Source organism: Tiliqua scincoides, chromosome 9, assembly GCF_035046505.1.
Source record: "Tiliqua scincoides isolate rTilSci1 chromosome 9, rTilSci1.hap2, whole genome shotgun sequence".
NCBI lineage: Eukaryota > Metazoa > Chordata > Lepidosauria > Squamata > Scincidae > Tiliqua > Tiliqua scincoides.
The window spans coordinates 26610778-26638744 of record NC_089829.1 but is presented as its reverse complement, the minus strand read 5'-3'; the positions used below and the strand labels follow the sequence as shown (position 1 = coordinate 26638744).

General features: G+C 46.7%; 1 protein-coding gene across 1 annotated transcript; it reads left to right on the top strand.

Annotated features, from left to right (window-relative positions):
* The first annotated feature begins 13169 nt into the window (after positions 1 to 13169).
* On the top strand, positions 13170 to 26867 carry WFDC1 (WAP four-disulfide core domain 1). The gene is made up of 6 exons (XM_066637705.1): positions 13170 to 13526; positions 20514 to 20709; positions 22657 to 22740; positions 22832 to 22972; positions 24646 to 24687; positions 26230 to 26867. The coding sequence occupies exons 1-6, from the start codon at positions 13398 to 13400 to the stop codon at positions 26286 to 26288; spliced, it is 651 nt and encodes a 216-aa protein (XP_066493802.1). The 5' UTR covers positions 13170 to 13397; the 3' UTR covers positions 26289 to 26867.
* Positions 26868 to 27967: the final 1100 nt, after the last annotated feature.

The window sequence follows — 27967 nt, the reverse complement described above, 5'->3', positions numbered from 1 at the left end:
CTGTAGAGTTTATAGCCCGGGATTGCGGTATCCCACTGATTCTCCGCATTCCACCAGGTTTCCGTTATGCCCACTATGTCAATATTTTCCCTTGTCACCAGACATTCCAGTTCTCCCACCTTTGCTCGTAGACTTCGGGCATTCGCATAAAAGCATTTATACACGGAATGCCCCAGGATGGGCTGCTTATTTGCTCCTTTGTCCCCGCATCCTCTCATTGTGCCAAACCGTCTATCACATCCCATCACCCTACCTTTCCCAATTTCTTCTCCCACCCTGCCTTTGTCTTGTTGTTCTCTAACCTCCCCATCCTCATCCCATAGGGATGAGGAGTCCCGAACCGGATGCCCCTCGGCTCCTGTCGGCCTTCCCCCAGGGATCAGTTTAAAAGCTGCTCTGCCACCTTTTTAATGTTATGCGCCAGCAGTCTGGTTCCATTCTGGTTCAAGTGGAGCCCGTTGCTCTTGTACAGGCCCCGCTTGTCCCAAAACGTTCCCCATTGCCTAACAAATCTAAACCCCTCCTCCCTACACCACCGTCTCATCCACGCATTGAGACCCCTGATCTCCGCCTGCCTAGCTGGCCCTGCGCGTGGAACAGGTAGCACTTCAGAGAACGCTACCTTTGAGGTCCTGGCTTTCAGCTTCCTGCCTAAAAGCCTAAATTTGGCCTCCAGGACCTCCCAGCTACACTTGCCCACGTCGTTGGTGCCGACATGCACCACAGCTGCTACTGTCTACTAGCCTGTCTAGACAAGAAGTGATGTCCGCAACCTTCGCACCAGGCTGGCAAGTCACCATGCGGTCCTCACATCCGTCGCAAACCCCCCTCTCTATGTTTCTAATAATCGAATCCCCCACTACAAGAAGCCCCCTCCCCCCCTCCCGCTGAGGAGTATCCCGAGTGCGCTCGGATACGGGCCCATCCCCTGGGGAAGGATGATATAAAAATGTGAAAGATAAAGAAAAACATTTATGTCTTCCCACACTCTCCCTACTGTACAGAACATTCCTTGACTCAACCTTCCTTTCATACTTTTCCAGATTTCCCATTTCCCACTTCACCCTCCTTTGTGTTACACCATAACATAACCCAAGAAGACCCTGCTGGATCAGATCAAAAATCATCTGGTTTGGCTTCCTGCTTCTCACACTAACCAACAAGATGACTTTGGGAAGCCCCCAAACAGGACATGAAACCTATAGCCCTCTCCTGCTATGGCTTCTCCTTGATAACTGGGATTTGATGGTATCCTCCCTTTGAACCTGCAGTTCCCATATCACCATCACGGCTCATAGACTTTGACAGGAAACTGTTTCAATCAAACAGGAAACCAAAGGTTGATGTCAAGCTCCGGCTTTTTTGGAATTGGTATTTTATCTTTGGAATTGGTATTTTACAGGCCTCATACAAGCAAATCAGCCTTTGTCGCTTTTTAACAAAACATTGAAAACCTTCATTACGATTGAAAATCATGCCATCATCCAGTTAAGACAGCCAGTGACCTCCTGTTCCCTGAACTGAGGCCCTGTCCCTGGTGCATTTCTTGTGGATTGATTCATTGCTATTCAAAAACTGGGGTCAGGTGGAGGGCAAGGCCAGGAGAGATCCCAGCCCCCTGGCTCCAGGATCTCTTTGGCTCACAGCTTTCCAGCTTCCGCTGCCTTTGTAATCCATCACCTTGAACTGCCAAAACATTTGCCTAACATTTGCAGATGGATTATCAATGGAGCTCAGGTTCCGAAGGGACAATTTGTGGAAATTGAATTGAATTTTCACTTTGTTCTGCCCCAAAGCTATATTTCATCTTGGGTGCTAATCATCAGTGTTGAGCCAAATGTTCCTTGAAGAGCTTTTCAACTCTGAAATGGAGAAAAGAAAGCAAACCCTCATACTGTTGCCACCTGTTCTTTTGTAGTCTTTTATAGCTTTTTTCTGTTTACATAAAATGCTGGTTCTCACCTTTAAAGCCCAAAACGACTTGGGATCTGAGTCCCTTAAGGGCTGCACTTTGTACTTCATTCTCTGTTCTACAGAGAGTGGAACAGATCTCTCTCCTAGATCTCACATTTTTTTCCCCTCCCTCCTCTGTTTTTTGTCGTCAGCACTGAAGCGGCCTCCGTAATTATGTGCACAGTTGGTGCAGTCAGAAAAGATTAAAGGGGCTGAACAGCTTCCCCAATTCCTTATTTTTTTAAAAAAAAAAAAAAAAAAAAAGCTTGGGGAATCAATCCTTGTTAATCTTTAGAAAATTACTCTAACAAGCTCCAGGCTCAAACAGCTGGAGATCAGCACATCGGACTCTGAAATCACGCACAGTCCATTAGCTGAGCAGGACTTTTTAATGAACCAGAAAATCTGTGCCAAGCCGTGGCTTTCAGGATCCTGCCCTAAAATTCTGATTATACAACAAATCAGGCAGCGGAAGAAAGAAAACCCAAATGGCAGGTTTTTTGGATGGTGGTGCTTGCAAAATGTGGAGACTCAAAAATCCTTGCGCATGTTAGAGCCACTGAGTCCACTGTACTCCCATAAGGTTGTGCTTCAAAGTTTATTTTGGAAAACCAGAATTGCTCAAATGCAAATGGAAAATAGAGCTTGGTTTTCCATACTTCTGGGGACTAGATTTTAATACAATTTGGGAAGATGAAGATTATGGGCAAATTTATTTTCAGATTTGTGGGGGGGAAATTCCAGATACTTCTTTTTTAAGAGACAGGAGATCTGATCATGAATCTCCAGCATCTCATCTAACTTGTCTCATAGGAAGCTATGCAGCTGCCTTATACTGAATCAGACCATTGGACTTGCCTGCCCTGGTAGATGGCGCTGCCCAGGGTTTCAAACATGGGCTGTTTCCAGCCCTACCTGTAGATACCAGAGGTCAGAGTTTGTCTATATGCAAGCAGATGCTTTACTGTTGAGCTACAATTCCTCCCCAGGGCCTCAGAGTCAAATCCTATCCAGCTTCCCAGCACTGATGTAGCCATGCCAACATCCTGCAATGGGGAGGGGGCAGTCATGGAGGCCTCCTCAAGGTAAGGGAAATGTTTATTCGCTTACCTCCAAGCTGCTCTGTGGTTGCATCGGTACTGGAAAGTTGGATAGGATTGAGCCCTCACCGAACTATGTCCAGATCATTGAATGGGGCGTTTTTGTGGACTGGCCTCTTGCCGTTTGCTAGCCCCTGAATTCTTCAACCTTCTCCCTCTGAAGGAAAGAGCTTGGAACTTTATTGTGATTATATCAATTGCTGGGGACTGCCATTAACCCCCCCCCCCCAAAAAAAAACCACTTCCAAATATCCCTAACACAGAGTGCAGCATTTCTCAACATTTGTCCCCTGCCATACCACTTTACATGCTTCACCTATTGGAAATATCACCAGAAGTAACTGGCAGTGATGTCATTGCCAGTTACCAGCAGGTTGGGAGGCCAGACGCGATATGACAAGCACCAGTAAGGCTCAGGATGTGAGGGAGGGTTTTCTGAGCCCATGCTGCAGCTCTGTCCACTGAGCCGAGCCTCCTACCACTGCTTGTTGTGTTGCTGGTCTCACTATTGGGCAGTGAGTGTCCAGGGTACCCGTACCACCAGATATCACCTCAAGTACGACCAGTGGTATGCGTACCTGTTGTTGTTGGCAACCTTCAGTCTTAAAAGGTTCAGAGCGCTATGGTATCGCGCTCTGAAAGGTGGTTTTGGAACATCGTCTAGTGTGGCTGAAAAGGCCAATTCGGGAGTGACAATCCCTTCCACAACGGGAGCAAGTGCAGTCTGTCCCTGGTCTGTCTCCCTGGCTATGGGCCTTCCTTCTTTGCCTCTTAGCCTCAGACTGTTGGCAAAGTGTCTCTTCAAACTGGGAAAGGCCATGCTGCACAGCCTGCCTCCAAGCGGGCCGCTCAGAGGCCTGGGTTTCCCACCTGTTGAGGTCCACTCCTAAGGCCTTCAGATCCCACTTGCAGATGTCCTTGTATCGCAGCTGTGGTCTACCTGTAGGGCGCTTTCCTTGCACAAGTTCTCCATACAGGAGATCCTTTGGGATCCGGCCATCATCCATTCTCACGACATGACCAAGCCAACGCAAGCGTCTCTGTTTCAGCAGTGCATACATGCTAGGGATTCCAGCACGTTCCAGGACTGTATTGTTAGGAACTTTGTCCTGCCAGGTGATGCCGAGGATGCATCGGAGGCAGCGCATGTGGAAAGCGTTCAGTTTCCTCTCCTGTTGTGAGCAAAGAGTCCATGACTCGCTGCAGTACAGAAGTGTACTCAGGACGCAAGCTCCGTAGACCTGGATCTTGGTATGTTCCGTCAGCTTCTTGTTGGACCAGACTCTCTTTGTGAGTCTGGAAAACGTGGTAGCTGCTTTACCGATGCGTTTGTTTAGTTCGGTATCGAGAGAAAGAGTGTCAGAGATCGTTGAACCAAGGTACACAAAGTCATGGACAACCTCCAGTTCATGTGCAGAGATTGTAATGCAGGGAGGTGAGTCCACATCCTGAACCATGACCTGTGTTTTCTTCAGGCTGATCGTCAATCCAAAATCTTGGCAGGCCTTGCTAAAACGATCCATGAGCTGCTGGAGATCTTTGGCAGAGTGGGTAGTGACAGCTGCATCGTCGGCAAAGAGGAAGTCACGCAGACATTTCAGCTGGACTTTGGACTTTGCTCTCAGTCTGGAGAGGTTGAAGAGCTTTCCGTCTGATCTGGTCCGGAGATAGATGCCTTCTGTTGCGGTTCCAAAGGCATGCTTCAGCAGGACAGCGAAGAAAATCCCAAACAAGGTTGGTGCAAGAACACAGCCCTGCTTCACACCGCTTCGGATGTCAAAGGGGTCTGATGTGGAGCCATCGAAGACAACAGTGCCCTTCATGTCCTTGTGGAAGGATAGGATGATGCTGAGGAGCCTGGGTGGACATCCAATCTTGGGGAGAATCTTGAAGAGGCCATCCCTGCTGACCAGGTCGAAGGCCTTTGTGAGATCTATGAAGGCTATAAAGAGTGGCTGTCGCTGTTCCCTGCATTTCTCCTGCAGTTGTCTAAGGGAGAATACCATATCAGTGGTGGACCTGTTGGCTCGGAATCCGCACTGTGATTCTGGATAAATGCTCTCTGCAAGTACCTGGAGCCTCTTTAGTGCAACTCGGGCAAACAACTTTCCTACAACGCTAAGGAGAGAGATGCCACGGTAGTTATTGCAGTCACCCCTGTTGCCTTTGTTCTTGTACAGCGTGATGATGTTTGCATCCCTCATGTCTTGAGGTACTCCACCTTCTCTCCAGCAGAGACAGAGGATTTCATGCAGCTCAGTGACAATGATCTCTTTGCAGCACTTTAGGACTTCAGCAGGGATGCTGTCTTTTCCAGGTGCCTTGCCAAAGGCAAGGGAGTCCAGGGCCACACGTCCTATAAGTTATGTTATACTACCTTTCAGGTTCTGCCCTAGTTATGCAGGTGTTGCTGATGGCTTTACACCCCCATTCTTTCTCCTTCAAGAGGAGCTTCCACAAGAGAAGGAATGGGGGTGTGAAGATGCCACAGCAAATGCTTCGTCCTCCAGGGAGAACCTGGAAATTATGTAACAACATCACATGAAGTTGTGATGTCACTGCCCTGGGCACTGGGGCAGGGAATTACACCTCTGAGTAGAGTGCATTTTTGTACCATAAAGGTACAAACAGATGCGGAGAACAGCTTTAGAACAACAGAGTTCTCCATGCAAAGGATTATGGGATAGCCATGATTGTCCTAATTAACACGATAGCAAACAATAGTGTGTGCAGCACAGAAGTGAAATACTTTACTGCTGAAGGAGCTGTAAAATTAAACTCGACTGCTGAAAAGAAAGATGGATATGAAAGTAATTGAGAAGTTTGATGGGGCAGGAAACTCGCCTTGCATCAACGTCCTTTTCAATATATGGAACTATGATGCAGAGGAATGAAGGAAGGAAAGACCTTGCACAGTTGAAGACAGTTGTTGGCCAAAGCCTTCGTTCCAGATGACACAGCCTATAATTATAGCTCCGTGAATTCCACAGCAGCAATGACTTAGGAGATCGCAAGACTGAGCAAACTCTATGGATGGCCATAAAAGGTCCCCTCCATTATGATTCATGTCCTTGGGCAGGATGGTCTTCTTCATACCTATCCTTTTGCACTGAGATGGGCAGCTTTCTTCATTTCTAGAAGCCCAAGTATTTTTGTTTTTTGTACTTGATTTTATGGGAATATTGAGGATTGACAGAGCCCTTGTCTCCTCCTCTTATGGGTGACTGATTGCGGTGATGTTGCTCCCTCCTGACACTAGTGCTTTCCATAGTGCCAGCATGGCTTTCCTACCCGTTGGGTCTTCAGTCTGCCACCAACCCCACATTTCATAAATGCCTGCAAGTTATGCAAGTCTATGCAAGTCTATGTTGATTCATTACCAGTATGTTGGCTTCCCTGAGGCTAGCCTGCAACTGTAGTCAAAAAAGGGATCCAATGTCAGAGAGAGTTCCAGGAAAGAGGAATCAGAGTGCTGAGAGCTTGCCACTCCTATCTCAATACTCCCTAGAAAGATCATACTGTAATAAGAACAGGAGAGTTCAATGGAATAAGTCAGCTCCAGCCATCAATGGAGAATTATTGCCTCACCCTAACATCTTGGTTCCTTCCCAACTTGTCCAAAATTCTCTATGGAAAATCCCCCCTCTCTCTTCTGCTTGAACCCACTACTTCTGTCTCTTCTGCTTGATTGCTGCCATTCAACCTACTTCAAGTGGACACTTTTTCTCACTTTATTCTTTCAACCCAGCTCCTGCCCCAGTTTTGGACTGAGAACAAATGTGCATAATTCAAACAGAGAACCTGCTGCAGAAGCATCTGCACTCATGATATTTTCCTCAGACTAATAATCTTCTCTCCTGGTTCAAGCTCAGGAAACCAGTTCTATGTGTTTATAGCAGACACCAGATGTGCACAGCTCTGATTGGAGAGAAACTAGTGACATCACTAACCCACCTCATCCCTTCTCCAAAAGCAATTTAAAAACATTATTTCCTGCCTGGACTTAGATGTTGCCTAGTCAGGTCCCCTACTGCTCTCCTTGCTATGTCCATGAGGACTAGAACTTCTTCCACTTAAAAATGAAATCAGATTATTGACAGAACATTCTATGCAATACTTTTTACATCTCTATACTGGAGCCTTCTTACTGTAGAACAACCCAAATACTTTTGGGTAACCCTGTATCAAGAAAAGGAGATCCGTTCTAGGGTTCAGTGATTTTTCCATACCATGCACCTGTGGTATAGCTAATGAAAGCACAGCCTGGTGCCAAGTGCAAATGATGCCCCAGACTTTTAAAAAAGTGAAAATTGGTGCAAATGATGCCCCAGATTTTTAAAAAAAATGAAAATTGGGGCAGTGGCATAGTTGAGGCATCTGCTCTCTGGGGTCAAAGATTTTGTAAAGCCCCCCCCCCCCATGACAAAATCAAATTTAGGCTGCAGTCCTTACCACACTTTCCTGAGAGTAAGCCCCATTGAACAAAATAGGACTTACTTCTGAGTAGACCTGGTTAAGATTGTGCCCTAAATTTATTAAGTCAATAAATAAATAAAAGTTTTCTGGTTAATCGGCCATAACATTTGACAGAATACAGATATTCCAGCATGGTTTATTTTATTGTTTTCAGCATTAAATTGCCTTTCCAATTATATATAACATGATGGTATTATTTGTACATATCAATGTTTTTTACAGTTTTGGCCACGAGTGTCAAGCTCAGCTTGATGCCCTCTAAAGCTTGTTGCCCAGTGCAATTGTTACCCCGTGCACCCCCTCAGTTACACCACTGCCCTGCACCGTGCCATCAAAACAAATATGCAACAATATCAACAACAGTAACATCAATCACTTGAAAAGTTCCCAAAGAACAAGTAGGGAAAAATAGAGACTTACCATCTGAGACTGACACGTCTTAGAAAAGATTGAAAACTGTCCGAAGAAGAAGGCCTAATCAAAGCAGGTCATAAAGGGAAAAGATGGATGAACCAGCTAGCTTGGAGTTATGCTGCTGTTCTAAAGAGCAATTCCACGGTCCAGCTGGATACGATCCCTGGAACGTTGGCTGCCCTTTGAACAAATTCTTGACAGGCGTCCTGACAGAGCTGTTGTCTCCTCTTATGGGTGATTGACTGCAGTGATGTTGCTCCCTCCTGACACTTGGTGCCTTCTGCAGTGCCAGCTTGGCTTCCCTACCTGTTGGGTCTTCAGTCTGCCACCAACCCCACATTTCATAAGTGTCTGCATTGATGCATGCCATTGGATGCTTCCTGACTTGACTTGCAGGGGGGTATTCATCACATCCTGGACAGTAATAGCTTTAGTCCAGAGTTCTGTGCCGGTCACAAATCGAGCCCCGTAATTAAATGTCTTGATTAGCGTCCTGCAGCAAAACACCTGGTGGAGACTTTTTTCTCTCCCCATCATTCTTGGTCAACATTCACAGTCATCATTCACGGTCCTAATTTATGACCAAGCCAATGCAGAGAAGCAACCACACCAGAATTGTGTGTCTTCCTCAGCCTGCAGTTTACAAGATCAATTGTTGCAGCAATGAGTAGAAAGTCATCCAAGGGTGCTGGGACACACAAGCAATCACCCTGTATAGAAGTGGTGCTCTGTGCAGGGTGACAGTTCTGCCCCCCCCCCCCAGAGCTGTGTGTCCCTGGAATAGAACTTGATCTCCAGCAATTAACAGGTGATCCTGTGCTTAGTTCCTTGCCAGGAAAATGCTTCACCTACAGTCTTTGGCATATCAAGACTCTGCTAAAAGGACAAGAAAACACAATGTAATTTTTTCCCAAGCCAGCTGGAAACATTCAATTTGGCCCCTGACAAGTGTCTGTATCTCCCCCCCCCCCCACACACACACACACAACAGCAAAAGAGGGGCATTGGTTGGTTGTGGCACTGAAGTATTCTGAAAGGAGAATTTGGTTGGGTGTAGGTGAGGATCTGAGTCCTGAGGCCCACCTTTCCCAAATTTGTCAGCAGACAAAACCATTTGTTAACTAGAGACTCTAGAACTATTCATCCAGCCTGCTGGGTTTTTCTTTTCTTTTTAAACTCCTTCAAAGTAGTAGTCTGCAGATCCATTCCTCTTTTGCATACAATAATGCTTTCCTTGCATGCTTCAGTGTCTCCTAGTTTAACAATCCAAGCACTTTTCAGGTTTATACCTTCCGGCTTAATTTATATAGCCAACTGCATAAGTAAGTAAAAATACGGACACTACACTATATACCAGGGTGGCCAAATTGCTTAACATAAGAAACACATACTATAAACTTCAGATGTTTGAGAGCCACAACAGAGATGTTTGAGAGCCCCAATATTTTTTTTAAAAAAGTAAATATATTTACTCAATCACCCTGAACATTAAATGTATGTTTTAATCCAGTGGATTCTCAATTTATACCCAGTAAACAATTATAAAGCTTGAGCGTTTCTTAGGGCACAGACCTAATGTGCCCTTGGGCCAGCGCAAGTCCTTTGCGCCGGCCCGGAGGTGTTGCAAAAGTGCCATAAGACACTTTCGCATCACCTCAGGAGTCGGGAGGCCAGTGCACAGATTCCCACCAGCACAGGGCTAAGTTTGCGCTGGCTGAGTCAGGTCAGTGTGGGGCTTTGGGGAGGGCAGAGGGAGGGTGGATCAGGGGTGTTCCAGGGCAGAGGGAGAGTGGGCGACCCTGTGGGTGGCCCAGTGGGTGTCCTAGCACTTGGGCTGGATCCTAACCCTAACCTAGTCCCAGGAGACTCGATGTGGGCTGCTCGGATCTGTGCCACCTCTGTAGGTGGCACAGATCCAAGTAGCCCCATTGAGGCTGCTGTCGCATTACCCGAGGTAAAGGGAATTGATCAGCCACAGACAACCCGCACCCCATGCTGGATATGGGGCAGGCCAGCTGACCTGCCTGTTCCAGCGCAGGTTAGGGTTGAGCTGCTATTTACCTTTTATATTAATTGTGATGCAAAAATGGAACTCAGACAATGTATTTCTGAGAGCCACACATGGCTCATGAGTTGTGGTTTGCCCACCCTGATACATGCTTATTCCTTCTATGAACATTCCATGCCTAATAGACACACGTAGAAGTGAAAGCTATTATATTTTTTTTTAACCCAGAAAACTTGCACTTAGAAAAACTAGAACATCAGGAAGAAAAATAGTCTAGAGGTTGCTTTTTGACATGGCCTCATGGATACACACTGGTAATATGGGAGGGGGGAATGTAATGGCAAACTGCACACACTCAACTTTGAAAATGGTTGTTAGATATTCTCCATTCAAAACTTTCCCTAGTTCAGCTGGACTTTAGGCAGCATGGAACACAGCACAAAATCCTTTTCTGGTATTGTAAAGGGATGAAGGAAATCTGCCCCTCCTGAAATTTCTTGCATGATTCGATCTCAGCTCTAATTGGGGAAGGCAAGCTGTTTAAGTGTAAATCAGTCACTTTTTCAATATAGGTGCCCACAGAGAAGAAATTTCAAGACCATTTGCTGTTTGAGAAGGAAGACAAACTACCCAATTATACCCAGCTCTTTAAGGCTACTGCCATTCTGAAGCTACTGTTGTCCAAATCAATAAAAAGACATCTTGCCTTGCCATTCTTTTTTATTTTCTTTGTTTCACTTTTTTCCACTTTCTTTATATTGACTTGTTTAATCAAACTTGAAATTGATTGTGATGGCTTGTGATGTGTGAGTTTTGCTAATTCCCACTTCTTCAGTTTCTCAATCTTTACCTTTGGTCTGGTCTATTTCACTTACCTTTTCTGTGATGATAGGACTGGCTGTTCAGGTCAGCTTTGTAAGAGCTGAGCTGGGCCTATCAAAGCAAAGCATGTTGGAAATCAGTTTTGAGTCACTTGATTGACCTGAACTGCCAAAACAAAGCCCCGTGCATGGTCTCAAGCTGCATTACAAGTTAATTCCGTTAAACTTTGTTAAACCTGAGGTGCTAGCTAGCCCATTGCTCCACTGCAACCGGCTGCCTTTTACATGGCCTTCAGCTATACCCATTTAGCACTACAGTACTTCCTTCCATCTTTGGCCATGCAGCTTTTAAAACATGGTTCACAAACCTTTAAGCACCGGGACCCACTTTCTAGAATGATAACCTGTTGGGACCCACTGAAAGTGATGTAATTAACCTGGAAGTGATGTAATGGCCAGAAGTGACAGGCAGCACAATCCAAACGTGCTCTGGAACAGGCAGGCCAGCGGGCCTGCACTATATCCAGTGCAAGTTTGGGGCTGACTGAGGCTCAGCCTGGGGCAAAGGGAAACTTTTTCCCTTACCCAAGGGACAACCGCAGCAGTCCCAATGGGTCTACTCAGATCTGCAAATCCGAACAGCCCGGGACTGCCCTGGTCTGCCCAGGAACAGGGCTAGAATCCAGCATAAGTGCCACTCCCTACCTACCCACCCCCAGTGAATGCACTCTACTTCCTGCAACCCCAAAATGCTTCCCTCCCACCTCCTCCCTGCCTTCCCAATGCCCGTCCAGACCCTAGCACTGGCTGAGCTCAGCCAGCATGAACTTACTGGACCCTGGGGCTCACGTCGGTGCAGGGAGGCTGGCACACATTCGTGTGCCAGCCTTCTTCGAGAGTGGCACAAGAGTGCCACTGATACATGGGACTTGCACTGGCGGAAGGGGCTCCCTGGATTGCACCCATAATCAATTTAGGCTTCAAACCTAAGCTGTGATCAATCAAAGGTCCCATTACACAGCACTCTCATGCTGTTATTTTGCATAGCTCAGAATTCAAACATTCCAGCGTGGAAGTCAAAGCAGACTCAGACTTGGATCCTTCGCCAACCACACAACCTTCCCCCTTCCCATCATCCGTCTTCCCACCTATTCAGGGCAAAGCACCATGCCTGTCTCCCACCAGAAGCCTGCCCTGCCCAGCAGCTCTGTACCCTGTACTTTCAGCTCTATATTTTCAATGGGGGTTGAGCAAGGTGCTACATGACCCACCTGAAATTGGTTTTGCAACCCACCTAGTGGGTCCTGACCCACAGTTTGAAAAACGCTGTTTTAAAAAGTAACAGTTATGAAGAAGTAATGTATATCACAGAAACCATCTCCAAGCATGCACAGAGTGTCTTTCTCAGACCCCGAAATAGCTGTAGCTTTAATTTGAATGAATGAGAAGGGCAGATGGCAAAGATCTGATGGAGTCTGGAGCCCCGTCACCTCTCTTTTCAAATTTAAGCACTGGGCCAACAGCATTCTCCATACCTGGCTGTACCTGCATACTCATTTTCCCTACTGCTAGTATGAGTTCCTTTGGGAAGAGAATGTTCCCTTTATGTTGTCCAAATGAGGTGGAGGGAACAGAGAGAATGTTTTTACCCTTGCTTATATAAGCACCAGAGTGCAGGTCACCTAGTGAGGAAGTGAGAGCCAGGATGGTGTGATGGTTCAGGACTTGAACTTAAACCTGGAAGATCCAGGTGCAAATCCCTGCACAGCCACGAAACTTCCTGGGTGACCTGCAGCCAGTCACTATTCACCTACCTCACAGGATTGTTGTGGGGACAAAAGGAGGGCAAGAACTATGTACATTGCCCTGAGCTCCTTGGAGGAAGGGCAGTATAGAATGTAAAAAATAAAGATGAGACGCAGTGGCTTCAGAACAGACAAAAGGAGAAGCTTCTTTGCTTGATGCTGAATTCTTCGTGGAATTCACTATCGTCAATGTGGAGAAAAAATCTTGAAAAGATCTGACTAGTTCATTGTCTGTAAACCTGACCTGTTGGTCACACTAACTGAATGGAACAGCCAGCTTCAGTGGCAGTCTACCGCTTTGAATCAGACCCTGGGACATTGTGGTGAGCTGCTGCCTTTGTGCCTTGTGTAAAGTGGCTGGTGGAGTACAACTGTGGTGGTGGGAAAGCATGTCCTAGAAAGCTAGAAAAGCCTTTTTTCCTCCACCGGCCCTGCCTATTCCTCTGGGTCCTTTATTTTTGCTTCCACCCTTCCTGGCTTACAGCAGCTGTCATCTGATCTCTCTCTCTCTCTCTCTCTCTGGCTTTGAATGGGCCTCTCTCGAGGAGTGCCAGATGTTGAAACAAAGATCTAAAAACAATCTTTCCATCTATCTTTCCAGGGAGGGAGGGCAAGAGCACCACAGGCTCCCAGCAGCTGCGGGATCAGACAACCTGATCCCACTTGGAGGCAGAAACTTCTCCCAGGAGGACCGTGAGTTCTTGGTACCAGACCCAAAGTGTGGCCTCTTTGTGTGTGTGTGTCTCTGAAGTGGATTCCATCCTTCTTCACTGTTTGAGTTTGGCTTCCTCCTCCTTCCCACTCTTCATGCTCAGCTGGAATGGGGTCCTGCCCAAGGAGCCTGGCTGCAGCCTTGTGCCTCTCCCTTCTCCTGTTCTCGCATTCAGGCTTTGCAAGGAGGCGCTGGACAAGGGCAACGACACACCTGAAGCTCCTGGAGAAGTACGAGGTGAGTACCTGGCTTGGAGAGCAGAGGGATGCCAGGGCTGAGCGACCTGTTCACCTTTAGTGGTTGGCTGCAGCTGCCTCCGGAGCTGGACCATTGATTGAGCCACCTCTGGCTGTAACCCTATCCATGCTTATCTGGGAGTAAGCCCCATTGACTCTAATGGCACTTACTTCTGAGTAGACATGCACAGGATTGGGCTGTTCCTCAGACCTGCCAGCAGTAACTGGCAGCATCTCTCCTTGCCAGGTTTCAGATGCTGGAGAAATGCACTCCTGCTTGGTGGCGTAGCTAGAGGGGGTGCAAAGCACTAAGTTTTGCAGGCAGCCTCACTGCAGACTGCAAGACTGCACCCCCCCCCTCCTTCGGAACCATTCACCTCTGATTTGCTCAAACCACCTGGAATGGCTCCGAAGGTGAGTCATTCACAGCACGGTGAGGCTCCCTGCAAAACTTAGTGCTTTGCACCCCCTCTAGCTACACCACTGCTCCTTCTCCAGAGAGCTTTTCCTTCTGTCCGTTTTAGGTTGCTGCCCTGTGTGCTGCTGTGTTTTTTCTTGTTTCTTAGCCTTCTAATGATTTCATTGTTGCATTCATTTTTGGGGGGAGGGGGGGAGTTGAACTAAGACCTGGAGGGTCCAAGTTCAAATCCCTGCCCACAGCCATAAAGCTTCCTAGGTGACCTTGGACCAGTCACTATTTCTCTGCCTCACCTACCTCAGAGGGTTGTTGTGAGGACAAATGAATTGGAGAAAGCATGTATCTCACCCTAAAATCTGTGGAGGAAGGATGGTAGAAAAATGTGAAATATAAAATAAATATTTGAAAAGTGAGGTATAAATCTAGCAAGCAAGTAAATCAATGTTATCTGGTCTGTTTTTGGCAGGTGACTATCCCCATTTTTGCCTTGGGGCAGTGGTGGTGGTTGGGGGGGATGTTGTATCAAACTGCTTTTAGTGTGAAATGCTGGAGTTGAAATTCAGCTCCCTCTAGAATTAAATCTCCGAGGGCCAAACAATTTGTCATGTTACACATGCGTAATGTACTTCGAACTCTGTGTTTGCTTTTCAAACTTAAGGGGTAGGTGTGGGGTCCCGGTGGCAAAGGGATCAGAACTGGGACAGTAGGGAGGGCAAAAGGACCCCCACCCCAGTTGCAGTTTTAATTCTGGGGTCTGCTGGTTTCAAAATGCAAATCTCATTTGGGCAGGAGCTTGATGCACAGTCTGCTCCAGCTCCCAGCTGTGATCTGGGGACAATTGACCTTGTTCCTGGCAAGGTGGTTGTAAAGAGCACAGAGAACAGGTTTATGAATTGCACTGAGTATTTGTAATGTGCTTGACTTGAAGTACCTTTCCTTGGAGGAAAAGCTGAAGGGTTTGGTGTGTGATAGTTTGGTGTGTGATAGAGCCAGGATGGTGTAGTGGTTTGGGAGGTGGACTTAGACCTGGATGATCCAGGTTCAAATCTCCCCTCAGCCACAAAGCTTCCTGGGTGATCTTGGGCCAGTCACTTTCTCTCAGCCTCACCTACCTCACAGGGTTGTTGTGAGGACAAGAAGGAGGGGAGGAGCAGCTGTGTAAACCGCTCTGAGCTCTTTGGAGGAAGGGCAGTATAAAAATGTGAATAAAATAAATAAATAGTTCAGTGACTAACAAGAGGATATGACCAAGTTTTATAAAGTGATCTGTGGTGCAGAGAACATGAACAGAAGGGAGGGTTTGGCCCTTTCTTATAGTGCTAAAACCACACCAGTGCCAGGTTGCTGGGGGGGGCCCTGGAGTAGACCTCCCCCCCTCCCAATCAACCCCCAACACTATCCCTGGCTAGAACTCAAGTCACCCAATGAAAATTACAAGAACTGGATTCAGGGCAGACAAAAGGGTCTCCTTTGGAATTCATTGCCACCAGATATGGTGGCTTGCAGTGCAATTCTATGCATGATTACTTCGAAGTAAATTCCCAGGTTGACTCCCAGGAACAGGCATATAGGATGGCAACCTCAGATGGGCTTTAAAAGGAGATTAGATGCATGGACAAAGAGGAAAGAAAAGGCTATCAATAGCCTTTCTATTAGACATGATGGCTAATAGACCACGTATGTTCAGAAACCATGTTTCTCTGAAGACCAGTTCTTTGGTGGAGCCCAACTAGGGGGAGCAGCATGGTCTTCATGCTCTGCTTGGGAATTCCCAGGAGTACCTGGTTGAAAAGAGGACACTTGGCTGGGTGGACTTTTGATCTGACCCTACAGAACTCTTACAATGTTCTGCTTAATACAAAAAGTTTTAAAAAAATTGAGTCTGTTCCAAAGCCTCTAACCATAAATACCTTTCAATGTTTCAAGCCTCCCCTCTCCTTCCTGGGCTTTCCTCTTGCTCCTGCAGGTCCTTCTAGACAAGTGTTCCATAATCAGGCATGCTGTTACTTGCCTTCCCCCTGCTGGGAGGCCTTCAGGCAGTTTGCACTCAGAACAAGCCAACAGTAGCAGGAATCTGCTGAGCAGGCAAAATTTGTGACTCTCCTCCACTGTCATCAAGGCTCTTGCACGCAGGAGCATCACAGCGGCAATCTGCCCCAATGAGAGAGATGTAAGAACTACTTCCAAAACCTGAGCTCAAACTTGGTATGTGGATTTGGTACTGGGGCTTGGCAGCCACCTGCAGTAATGGATTAGAGATCCATTCATTCATTCCGGTTCATTTATTTCCTGGAATAATAAATACAACAAATCAAATCACCCACTAAGTACCCAAAGATCAGGTCAGGCAAAAGCCCTATTCATGCTTGAATGTTTAACATGCATGTAGGTTTGTGCACCTGATTGTTGACCTGTACATATATACCATCAGGCCCAGGCCAGCTTAAAACTGATTTCCCTGATTCCACCAACCTCGCGTGTCAGGAGGCTGGTGCTACGAGCGGAGCATCTGTGCTTGTGGGCCTCCCCACCTGCCTTTGTGTCCCTCTGGCCCAAAATGGGCCTCCCAGAAGCAGTTGGAGTTGATATCATCACTGCCATCTACAGTTCTTCTGGGTGGTGCTTTGCTTTGCAGCAGGCCCCATTCGCCCTGGGTGCACCTGCTGCTTATTGGGGTGAGTGGGGTGTCAAGCCCCACAGCTCCTAAGGCCAGCCAAACTATGGCTGGCCAAACCATGAGGCCAACTGAAGTGGTTGCCTCAGAGCCCAAGTCTATGCCTGTCTACTCAGAAGTAAGTCTCATTATAGTCAATAGGGCTTACTTCCAGGAAAGTGTGGATAGGATTGTGGCCTCAGGCAGCAGATTGGTGGGGGAGCTCTTTGATCTGTCAATGATTAGACAGATCAAGAAGACTTCTCTGGTCTTCCTCCTTCCAGTCCTTGAATTGGAAAAGAGAGAAGGTGATGGATCAGAAGAGCAAGTTTGACTCTGATACTGTAGCTGAAGACTCTCCTCTACACACCTATTTCTAGTTTAGAGAGTGAGCATTGCAGTGCCTGCCACAGCACCACTTAACAGGGAGAGCACTGGCTCCATGAGCTCTTGAGTCAGCCGTCCATATACAGATATCCAAATGTTTTTATTCATTGCACACCTATCTCCATTATGGCGTAAGTCACAGTCTTCAAGGAACCAGGTGACTCCTTTCTGTTCTGGTTGCCTGAGGCCACAACATAAGCTCCTAGAGAGGTGTGATGTAAGCTATTACTGCAAGAGGTGAGATGTGAGCTAAGGACTCCCTCATTCATAACTCAATCTTTCATAACTCAATCTTTCACTACATGACACTACTGAGATGCAATTAAAGTCAGCACAATCAATGAATGAAGTGTCCACACTCATACTGTCAGCTAAAATTAAATCAGGGAGACACTAAAATCTGCCTTCCCATAACAAATTGATAGATGGATGACTGTATATATGACAGTGTCAAATCCATAATCACATATCTATATAGCCTCTATTCATGTCACCTTTGTAAGTCATACCAGAACAGTTGAATGCAACAAACAGAGGAGAATCTTCAACACTATATTATTTTATTGGGGTTTGGACAGTGCTCTGGTATGAAAATAGGGGTGTTACTAGGTGCTCCCTATTTTCATCTGTAGAATGCAAATCTAGTTTCCTTGACAGCTAGCTGTTCAGTTAATTATGTGATTCCTGGATAATTCACCCCAAGTCCCCTTCCGTTTTGCAGGAGAAGGTTTTCCTTATTGCTTTCCATCCCAGCAGTCATAGATCATTGCTGGCTGGCTCACAATAATGGGAAATAAGCTTTCAAGGAAACGGTGATAAAAGTCTTTGGCGTCTCCCCTTTGAACAAAGCTTGGGGCTCTTTGACTTCCACCTGCCCTATTTCCTGAATCCCACCCAACCCCACTGGGTTCCTGTCAATATTATTTTTTGAAAATGCCAACAGTGGTTCTCAGCACCTGAGTTGGAGTTTCTTGTGGAAGTTTCCTAAAGTTTGCACGGGAGATGTGACAGCAGCAGGACACATTAGTTTCCCTCTAATTGCATCCTGTCTCTGGCTGCAGAGGCCAGGGTGGCTCCATAGTCCTTTGCGGAGCTGTTGGGAATGAAACTGTCAGAGGATTTGAGTGATGGTAGAGAAAGACTCTCCTGGTTGAGATGGCTACCCACCCGACACCGGAGGCTCTTGCTTCTATGCCGACCCTTGGGTCACCGTAGAATCGAATAGCCCCATTGCAGGGCTACTTGCCTTAACCAGGGGAAGGGGACAAAAGTCCCCTTCTCCCAAGGAGACAGCAGCGGCTGCATGCTGGATGGAGAGGCAGCCATTTTTGGTTCCGCTGCAGCCCCGCGCACCAGCAGCTCAGGATTCGGCTGCCCATCCTCTCCTTAATTTTTTCGACTCCTTCACCTAAACCTTTAACCAGCTGCTAGAAGGCTTCCTGGAAACACTCTTTTTTTGAAATGCCCATGGGAGGGGAAAACCCCCTATGCACACCAGAATTAAACAAGCCATTGCAAGAATGTTCAAACTTGCCAGATCTTGGAAAACTGAGGAAAAAAATCCATGTTGAGAGCCCAAAATGAAAGTCCCAAAGGAACTCTGAGACATGCAGGGAAGCAAGTGGGGTGTTTGAATTTCTTAAGGCCATAACCCTGAGGCTAAAAAGCGATCAATTAACTATGATATATTAACTACATTTCACAGTTGAAAATAAGGGCCTGCTCAATGCATTCCTTTTCTCAGTGCCAAGATCACTGTGCAAAGTTGCCCCAGCTCTCCCATCTTCATGCATTGCTGAGGCTCTGGCTGCAGTGGTTTACACTGCATTAGCCCAAATCTTCCTGTGAGCTAAAAGCAAAGGGGCAATTTTTTGGTTACACTCGAGAAAGCAGCCTTAATCTACCAATGGCTGCTCATAACAGTTCCAAAGTGAGAGCTAGAGAGTGGAAAATAGAATGTGCCTTGGTGTACATGTGCAGGCTTTTGCACCCATGTGCACAAGAAACGCTGTATATCTATCCCCCCCCCCCCCGAGGAATGTAGGATACTGAACCCTGAAGAGTGACAGCCCCACATCAAAGACAGTTTAACAAGGAATCCCCCAAAGTTAAAAATAATAAGGTAACGTTTGCCAAGGTATAATGCAAATGGGGACAGTCCTTGTTCATTAGGGTCAGCTAGATATATGCTAAATTGCCCTTATTTTGTGAAAATCTCAGAGCCCCCTTCAGATCTGGAAGTGCAAACCAGGACAACTGGAATTTGATGGGGGCGGGGAGCCCAAGCCTGACACTTGATGGTTGAAATTATAGATGCCAGGAAACTGTTGTTGATGACTGAAGGTCTGTTAATACAATCAACTGCATTCCTTCCTCTGTGAGACTGAAAGGGGGAGTTGTCTCTTCTGAGATGCTGTTTGCCATCTGCATTTCTTCTGTGTACTTCTATACAAAAACTAATGATGGTGATGATGCCCCCTTCAGGGATGACTTTTTCATTGATCACAAAGAGTTCAATGAATGTAACAGATTAAACAAGTCAAGGATTACTCCCGTTCTAATGGCTACATACACTTAGGGCCCAATCCTACCCAATTTTCCAGCACTGATGCAGTCATGCCAATGGGGCCTGTGCTGCGTCCTGGGGCGGGGGGGGGCAGTCACAGAGGCTTCCTCAAGGGAAGGAACATTTGTTTCCTTAACTCAGGGCTGCATTGAGGCTGCATTGGTGCTGGAAGTTGGACTTGACTGGGCCCTTACAAGGGAATAAGCCCTATCAAACTCCATGGCACTTTTGAGTAAACATGTAGGATTGCACTCAGGTTTTTTACCTTGAGTCCCTTGGGACAGGGGGATACATTAGAGTTTCTAATTCTTTGCAAAGCACTTTGCACAGAGATGATGCTATGTTTCTTCTTATTAATAATAATAAAATGACAGTTGGCAATATGTACTTTTGTAGGCATTATTGGCTGAGAGCTCTGTATGCATGACATTATCAGTTGACGCCATCTGCTGGGCTATTTGTGTATTTCAGGTAGCCCTTCAAACCAGACTCAAGTGGAACCCAATGTGACCATATTAGCTTGCAACATTCACATTATCCTAGTGTGAAAATGTTTAACAATATTCCCCATTACAGATGTAACTGGATTTACGACTCTTTTTGCAGGGATGGTGTCATAAAAATCCTCAATTTCTACCCTCTCCCTTTTGGACATTTTGCTTCATCTCTTCAAAGGCTTCCATATGGAAGGGAAACTACCGAATTATCTCTCTCATGATTTATGTTTATTTTTGCTGGTCCTTTAACATCCTTCCCAATCTTGGCCAGCCACCCTTCCCTTTTCCCTTTGTTAGTTGCTCCATGCCTTGCTTTTCACCTTTGAACCCTCCCTCTATTTTGGCTTTTTAAAACAATTAGCTTTAAATTTTAGCTTTAAAATTTAAGACGTTTTACCATCTTAAACATCTTAAATTTTTTTACTGTTTGGCCTGCAATCTCTCCCCTTTCCCCCTCTCCCTTTCAGGACTATGAGTTCCCACTTCATTCTCACAGTACACCCTATCAGAAGAATGACCGTTGTCCGCCTCCACCACAAACATTGCCAGAACAAGCGTGCGAGGTGCCCAGCTGCCGCTCAGATTCGGAGTGCGAGAGACACAAGCGTTGCTGCTACAATGGGTGCATCTATGCCTGCTTAGAGTCAGTACCACCACCCCCAGGTACGCCAGCCCATATAAGCAAAAAGAAACACAAACACGTCATCAGCCAGTGGAACTCCTTGCTACAGGATGCTGCGTTATTGGTTACTTTTGCAAGGATTTAGAGCAGGGGTGCTCAAACCCTGGCCCACAGGCCACTTGTGGCCCGCGGTGCGTCCCCATCTGGCCCCCAGGTGGGTCGTGTACCTCCAATGGGCACACGGCCCGCGGAAGAATCACCGTGGCCCGCGCTGCCCCAGCGAGCTCACGGTATGTCTTTCCCTCGCTGCCAGCAGCAAGGGAAAGACTAGCCCTGCGAACTGTGCAGGGCCTTTTATAGTGTTAAAGTAACGCGAGACTTGCAGGTCTCGCGTTACCTTAACACTGAAAGCACTTGTGCCCATGCGCAAGCTGAGTCTCTCCCTGCCTGGCTCTTGGTTAACACGTGGAGCCTGAAGCAGCAGGGAGAGACAGAGCCCCTGCGTCGCCACCGCCACGAGGGAGGTTGGGCGGACGGGCGGGAGAGCATGCGTGCGAGCGAGCGAGCAGCCAGGCAGGCAGGCAGGCAGGCAGGCAGGCAGGCTCTTCAGCAGCAAAGCACCACCGCTGCCAACTGTACACAGCAGGCACCTGTGGAGAGACCAGGCACCAGGAGAGAGACTGCTCCACCGCCTGTACACAGCAGCAGCAGCAGCAGCAGCAGCAGCCACCACTCTCACCTACAAGGCTCCCTCCTTTGGGAGTGAGTCCCCATTTAGAAATACTTTATTCTTTATTTACTGCTGCCTGCAACCTTCCTGCCCAAAATATGTGCTTGCTCTGTTGCGGAATTTTACCAATGGTTCTTCTCCTCCGTCCACCCCCCTTTTCCTGGATAAAATATGCACACCAGCCCTGCATTGTCTGCCTCTGGTTTCTAAACTGCTTGCTCTGTTGTGGACTTGCTGAGACTGGAGCAACATTTCCATCATCATTTGCTGCAGAAAAAGTCAGGGAGCTGCACAAACAATTCACAGAACGCTTCTCTGACCTGGATGCTCACGCAGAGGAAATAAAAATGTTTCAGAATCCCTTTGACTGTGACTTGGACAGACTGCCAGGTCGGTTCCAAATGGAAATAATTGAATTGCAGTCAAATGATCTGCTGAGAGCAAGGCACAAGGAAGGAGACCTGGCACAATTTTATAAATCTCTGCAGCCTGAGAAATTCCCAAATTTGAAAGAATTTGCTCGTGGATCTTTCTCTATTTGGGGGGCAACATACCTCTGCGAGCAGACCTTTTTAAAAATGAAATATGTAAAATCAAAATACAGGTCCACATTAACTGATGAGCATTTGAAGTCATTACTGATCATTGGCTCCTCCAGACTACTACCAGATTACAGTGAACTATTGAGATCAAGACAACAGCTCCACCACTCTCATTGAAAGTTCATAGTGCTCAAAGTTCATAATGTTCAATGTTGTTCATAGTGCTCATAGTTCTGATGTGTTTTGCCTGTATTATAGTTCTCATGTGTATTTGTATTATAAAGTTCAGTAAAATTCATTTGTTCATTTAAGTTCCATCTGTAATGTATTCATTTATGTAAATTTATTCAAATTTGAAATGCAAATTAATTGGTTTTTTTCTTCGGCCCCCGACACTGTGTCAGAGAGATGATGTGGCCCTCCATCCAAAAACTTTGGACACCCCTGATTTAGAGGAATGCTTGGAGGATATGCCTATTGGGGGCCCAGACCTGACAGGTTAAAATGCAATGTTCAAGTTCAAATGTTAAGGACGCATTGCAAGGGACAGGTTCTACCATCATTGCCCCACATATCAACCTTGCTGACACTCCTGTTCATAGACAGAATATTGAACTACATGATCCATTGATCCATGACTGCATGTTAGTCTTTCATCCACTCATATTCTTTTTTGCAGTTGTTTACCTTTCACAAAAGTGTGTGTTTCTTTGCAGTTTTAGATTGGCTGGTACAACCCAAACCACGCTGGTTGGGTGGAAATGGCTGGTTACTTGATGGACCAGAGGAAGTTTTGCAAGGTATGGTTTGGTCAGAAAAAGCTTCCATACATTTAGTAGGTGCAGGTGATGGAATATAATGAGGCCCTCAACACAGTGTCCCTTTTCACAGCGGAGGCATGTAGCACCACGGAGGATGGGGACGAGCCCCTGCACTGTCCGACGGGCTATGAATGCCACATCATTAACCCTGGCAATGCTGCTGAGGGCATCCCCAACAGGGGCCAGTGCATCAAGCTACGCGGGAACTCTGGTATGTCCACAGGCCTGTGGTTGTAACTGACGCTACTTCTGAGCTTCTTTTGTCCAATTACTTGCAATGCAAAAGAGTCATTCATAGAGTCTCCTGCCTTTAAATTAATAGCAGAGTGGACGCATTCAGATCCAAACACTGATGGCTTTGATGTTGTTTTTAAATCTTTCCCACCTTGTGGAAACAGCCTGTCAAAGCTGTTTCAGGATAATCTATATCAGGAACACATCATAGGGGGGAAAGAATCACACAGATCACACTCACAAACTCCCAGGTTGCTTAGGTTGAAAGGACACACTGCACAAAGTTCTGCGTTCTTCTCTCCATGCTTTTCCCCCTGTCAATATCAGGCTGAGTGGGCTGTGAACCTGGCTGAGCAAAAGTGGGGACAGAGTGGCTGCTTAATTAGTCCCCCCCCCGGTTGCTTTTTCAGCTCAATTATCACCACCTTCCAAACTGCTTTTTGCCCACAAGTATAAGGAAGGCAAGGGGAATCCAGCCAGATCTTTCCATCACAAGTGAAAGAGCAGTTGGAGAGAGTGGTTTTGAACTGGAAAGGTTCTGGAGAGGAAAGGGGAAAACAGGTCCTTCCATGAGCACTTCCTTTGCTATGACTGATAAAGTTTCAGGCTGCTTTAGGTTTTTAAAAAATTGAGAAAAGAACCAGCCTCCATGCCACACAGTGTACTCTGCCCCTCTTTTGCTCAGTGGTTTTTGGACATACACGATGTGTCCTGCATTTCTTACTTCCAGACACCAGGTGTCTCTGTGACTGTTCCAGAGAGCAGAGCACAAATGTCCAGCACTCAAATGTCTATCTCTAATATCCGGCACTCAAATTGGCCACTGCCTCATTTTGGGGGGATTGAGCGGCAACCTGATGCTTTCAGTAAAGCCTGAACCACATCCGAGAACCTGGTTGCTGTTGATGCCCATAACAAGAGAAGAAGCAACCTCCTGGATCTGAATAATGGTCTTCTTTATCCAGTGGCCCCCTGGGAAGCCCGCAAGCAGGAGAGGAAGGCAATACAGTGGTGCCTCGCATAACGAATGCCCCGCGCAGAGAAAAACTCGCATAACGAAAGAGTTTTTCGATTGAGTTTGGTAACTCGCATAACGAAAATTTCTGGCCTTACTTCGCATAACAAAAAATTTTTTAGGTCCGTGCTTCGCATAACGAAAACTTTTTAGGTCCGTGCTTCGCATAACGAATTTTTTAAAAATTAAAAATTTCGTGTATGCTTCAAATTTTAGAAATCCTCTGTACAGTATGTATGCCTTTAAAGAGCACGCAATAAACACTTTGTAAACCAAATTTGACTTCGTTTTGACCTTTTTTGCCCATAGGAACGCATTAATTAGATTTCAATGCATTCCTATGGGAAAACGTGATTCGCGCAACGAAAATTTCGCATAACGAAAGGATTCGCGGAACGGATTAATTTCGTTATGCGAGGCACCACTGTACTCCTATCCCGCCATTGCATCTCTGCAACTGATTTTCAGATTGTCTCTGAACCTGGAGGTAGCACTCAGCCATTGCACTGATATATCTGTTTGTGCATTTCTCTACTCCCTTTGCAAAGTCATCTAAGCTGGCACAAGCTTACCTTTCAGAAGTACCATCATGCTTGGTTAATTGATTCTCAGATTTTTTTTATTTTTTTCTCCAGATGGGCGGAATCTAAGGCCTAAATATTACAAAGAATATTTTGGTAAGTCTCCAGCATTGAGTCATGATGATGATTGAGTCATCTAATGGCATGCCATATTTAATCTAACATGCAACCTGATGCCTGCGTTGGCTCAGTCATGTCGTGAGAATGGATGATGGCCGGATCCCAAAGGATCTCTTCTATGGAGAACTCATGCAAGGAAAGCGCCCTACAGGTAGACCACAGCTGCGATACAAGGACAGCTGCAAGAGGGATCTGAAGGCCTTCGGAGTGGACCTCAACAAGTGGGAAACCCTGGTCTCTGAGCGCCCGCTTGGAGGCAGGCTGTGCAGCATGGCCTTTCCCAGTTTGAAGAGACACTTGGCCAACAGGCTGAGGCTAAGAGGCAAAGAAGGAAGGCCCATAGCCAGGGAGACAGACCAGGGACAGACTGCACTTGCTCCCAGTGTGGAAGGGATTGTCACTCCCGAATCGGCCTTTTCAGCCACACTAGACGCTGTTCCAGAACCACCATCCAGAGCGCGATACCATAGTCTTCCGAGACTGAAGATTGCCAACTATGCAACCTGATGCCCTGCCGTGAAGACCCAATACATTTTGCTCCGTTTCTTTTATTATCCTCATACCCTCCCACCACGCCAGACCAAAGCTTGGATTAAGGGCCACTTTATTAATTATTAAACAGAAAACACCTGCAGCAGGGTAAAACCTAACTCAACAACCCCAGCGTATAGGCCACTAAATCCAGGGAAACATTAGTTACTGTCTGCCTCCCCCAGGTCACAATGGGCCTTGCATTCTGATTCCAAGCCCCCCTCGGTCATGGACCAAGTGGGCTTATCTCTGAAAACCCGAAACAACTGAGGCAGCGCAGATCCCCCTCAAGGCCGAGTTGATCTTTGCCCATTCCAGCCATGGGATTTGCCAACCAGCCTCATCGATCCAGACCAGTATCATCTGAGCAACACTGGCTCACCTCCTGACCTTGCTGACCTCAGGGTGCACACCAATCTCTTGCAGTGGTCTGCATGCACCCTGCCTAAAGTGACCAAAATTAACAGAGGGAAGTTTAGGTTCCAATCCTACTAAGCCAAGTGCTGAAGATACACTTGTACTGCTGGCACTAGGTGTTGTAAAAGTGCCATAAAGCACTTTACTTTACTCGACATGCAGTGCCAGCACAACTTAAGTGCTTGAAGGGGCTGGGGAAACAGGGTTTCCTGGCTTAACTGAAGCCAGTGACAGGGTCCGGGAGGGTGCAAGGAGCCCCGCAGACACCTCCACAGGGCTCCCCAAACTTCAAATGTTAAAAAAAAAAAAATGATCGGAAGTCACTTCCAGTTTCGTAATTAGAAATCAGCTCCCCGCACCCCCTGCACTCCATTGTTGGCTTCAGGTAAGCCAGGAACACCCCCCTTTCCCCAGCAGCAGCATGATCCGGGGGAACTGTGTTGCTACAATCCTACCCCCACCCTTTAAGGGGCCAAACCTCTTAAGGGGCCAAACCAGTTTGGGAACCAGTTTGAAGACTTTCTTTTTGCATGCCATTTTCCAACCTTCCCATTATATTTTGTTTTGCAGGAAGCAGTCCCAACAATGTGGTGGGTTATGTAAAACAGCAGCAGAAGCACCTTGGTTAATCCAGGCCAGATCTCCAGGAGAAACCTCCCCATGTATGGATCTCAGCTTGAAATGCACAACGACGCCTCTCATGTCGTTGCCATGAACCTGCCTTGCCCATATCTCCTTCCATACGCTAGAACCTTGCTTTTCATTTGGAACACCAACTTGCTTCACTGGTCTGCTCCTCTTCTTCACTTGACCTCTTGGTTTAGTTTCAACATCCTCCCTCCAGTTTTGGTTTCCTGGATTTATTCTGACCATGTGGCTGCTAATCCAGTTTGACTCTTCAACTTCAGATTTGAGCCCTACCCTACTGCACTGTCATATAGCTCAAAGCTAGACAGAAACCTGAGTCATGTAAAGACGAGAGGATTTCTGCATGCACACAACCGAACTGCAGAGAGATACAAGAACGTATCTCCGGGCTCGTAGAAATTTCCGTTCATTGCACAGAGTGTATTCCACTCAACACACAAATCAACAAGCAGAAAGCTATGTTTTCGACTTGTTGTCCCAATCTAAATGCCTTCATAGTTTGACTTTTGCTTTCACTCTTATTCTTCTAGTATGGAGTGACCAATGAGAAACCATGTCTTTCTGCTCAAAATAAATGAATCAATAAAAACTTCTTGCATTGCAGTTGCCACTGGCTAGAAGATAAAGAGGGGGCGCACACACACATCCCCTTTGCATGCTGTCGAGGTCTGTCATTGGAAGCAGCAGCTGTTTTGCAAGGCATCCACTGCTCACCATGTCTGCATGTGGGAATATACCAGTGTCAGACCCCCTTCTACTCCCTGGAACAATGTAAAAAATTAGACTAGGAAAATGCCCAGTTTCTTGCATCAGGGTCTATGTTTGTTTTCAACTGTCAGTTTGTTTTGGCACAAACACTGGAGTAAAAGAGGTTTGTCTGAAAGGCTGACAAATCAAAATGGTGGGGAGAAGGTTTTGCTTAAACTAGGACTCCTCAGATTTAGGGGCTCCTTAATCTGGGAGAGAGTTTTTTTTTCCCCAAGGTAGCCTCTTTCCACCTGGCTCTTAACTTTGCGTGATGGCAGCGAGGACAACTGTTTTTATAGTCAGTCTCAGTGTACCCAGTAAGGAGAGTGAAAGGTAAGCAAAGAGATGGGAGTCATCAATAACTGCTAGGTACTGCTTCCATCTTGTCTCTGTCCTCCCTTGCATCTCTGGTCTTATAAAAAATAATGGTTATAATGATCCCCCCAGACCCTCCCTGAAACCAAATAGTCCATGACTGTTATGTCCCTCAGCTCCACCACCCTGAGATGTTTGAAGATCTCCCTTCAAACATCTCTGCCCTTTCTCACAGGCTGTTCCTCACGCCTGGAGCCACATCCCAGAACACCTGCACAATGCTACCTTCAGCAGCCACCTTTTCTCTGATACCTTTGACACAATCCACAGTTCCGAGAGAGAACAAATCAAACAACAGGCAGTGCAAGGCAGGCTGATGGAGGGGGCCTTGTTGTCTGACCTCTCTCTCCACTGCAGCTTGGAGGAATGGCCACTTGAAGAAGGAGTGCTTGGAGAGGTGAAAGGGCAGCTGCTGCTAGCCGAGACAACGTGGGAACCTAATCAGTTTTGGCTTTGGCCTTTGTTCACACACTACAGTCATAGGGACTAGTAGCTTGTTTTGGTTTTGGGTGTTGCAAAATAGGCATTTCGGGGTGCT

Bases quoted from the DNA above. Each gene is read 5' to 3' on its own strand.
- WFDC1 (XM_066637705.1), top strand. From the start codon at position 13,398: ATGGGGTCCTGCCCAAGGAGCCTGGCTGCAGCCTTGTGCCTCTCCCTT. The intron at 13,527-20,513 runs GTGAGTACCTGG...TCTCCCTTTCAG, and splicing joins AGCTCCTGGAGAAGTACGAG to GACTATGAGTTCCCACTTCA. The intron at 22,741-22,831 runs GTATGGTTTGGT...CCCTTTTCACAG, and splicing joins ACCAGAGGAAGTTTTGCAAG to CGGAGGCATGTAGCACCACG.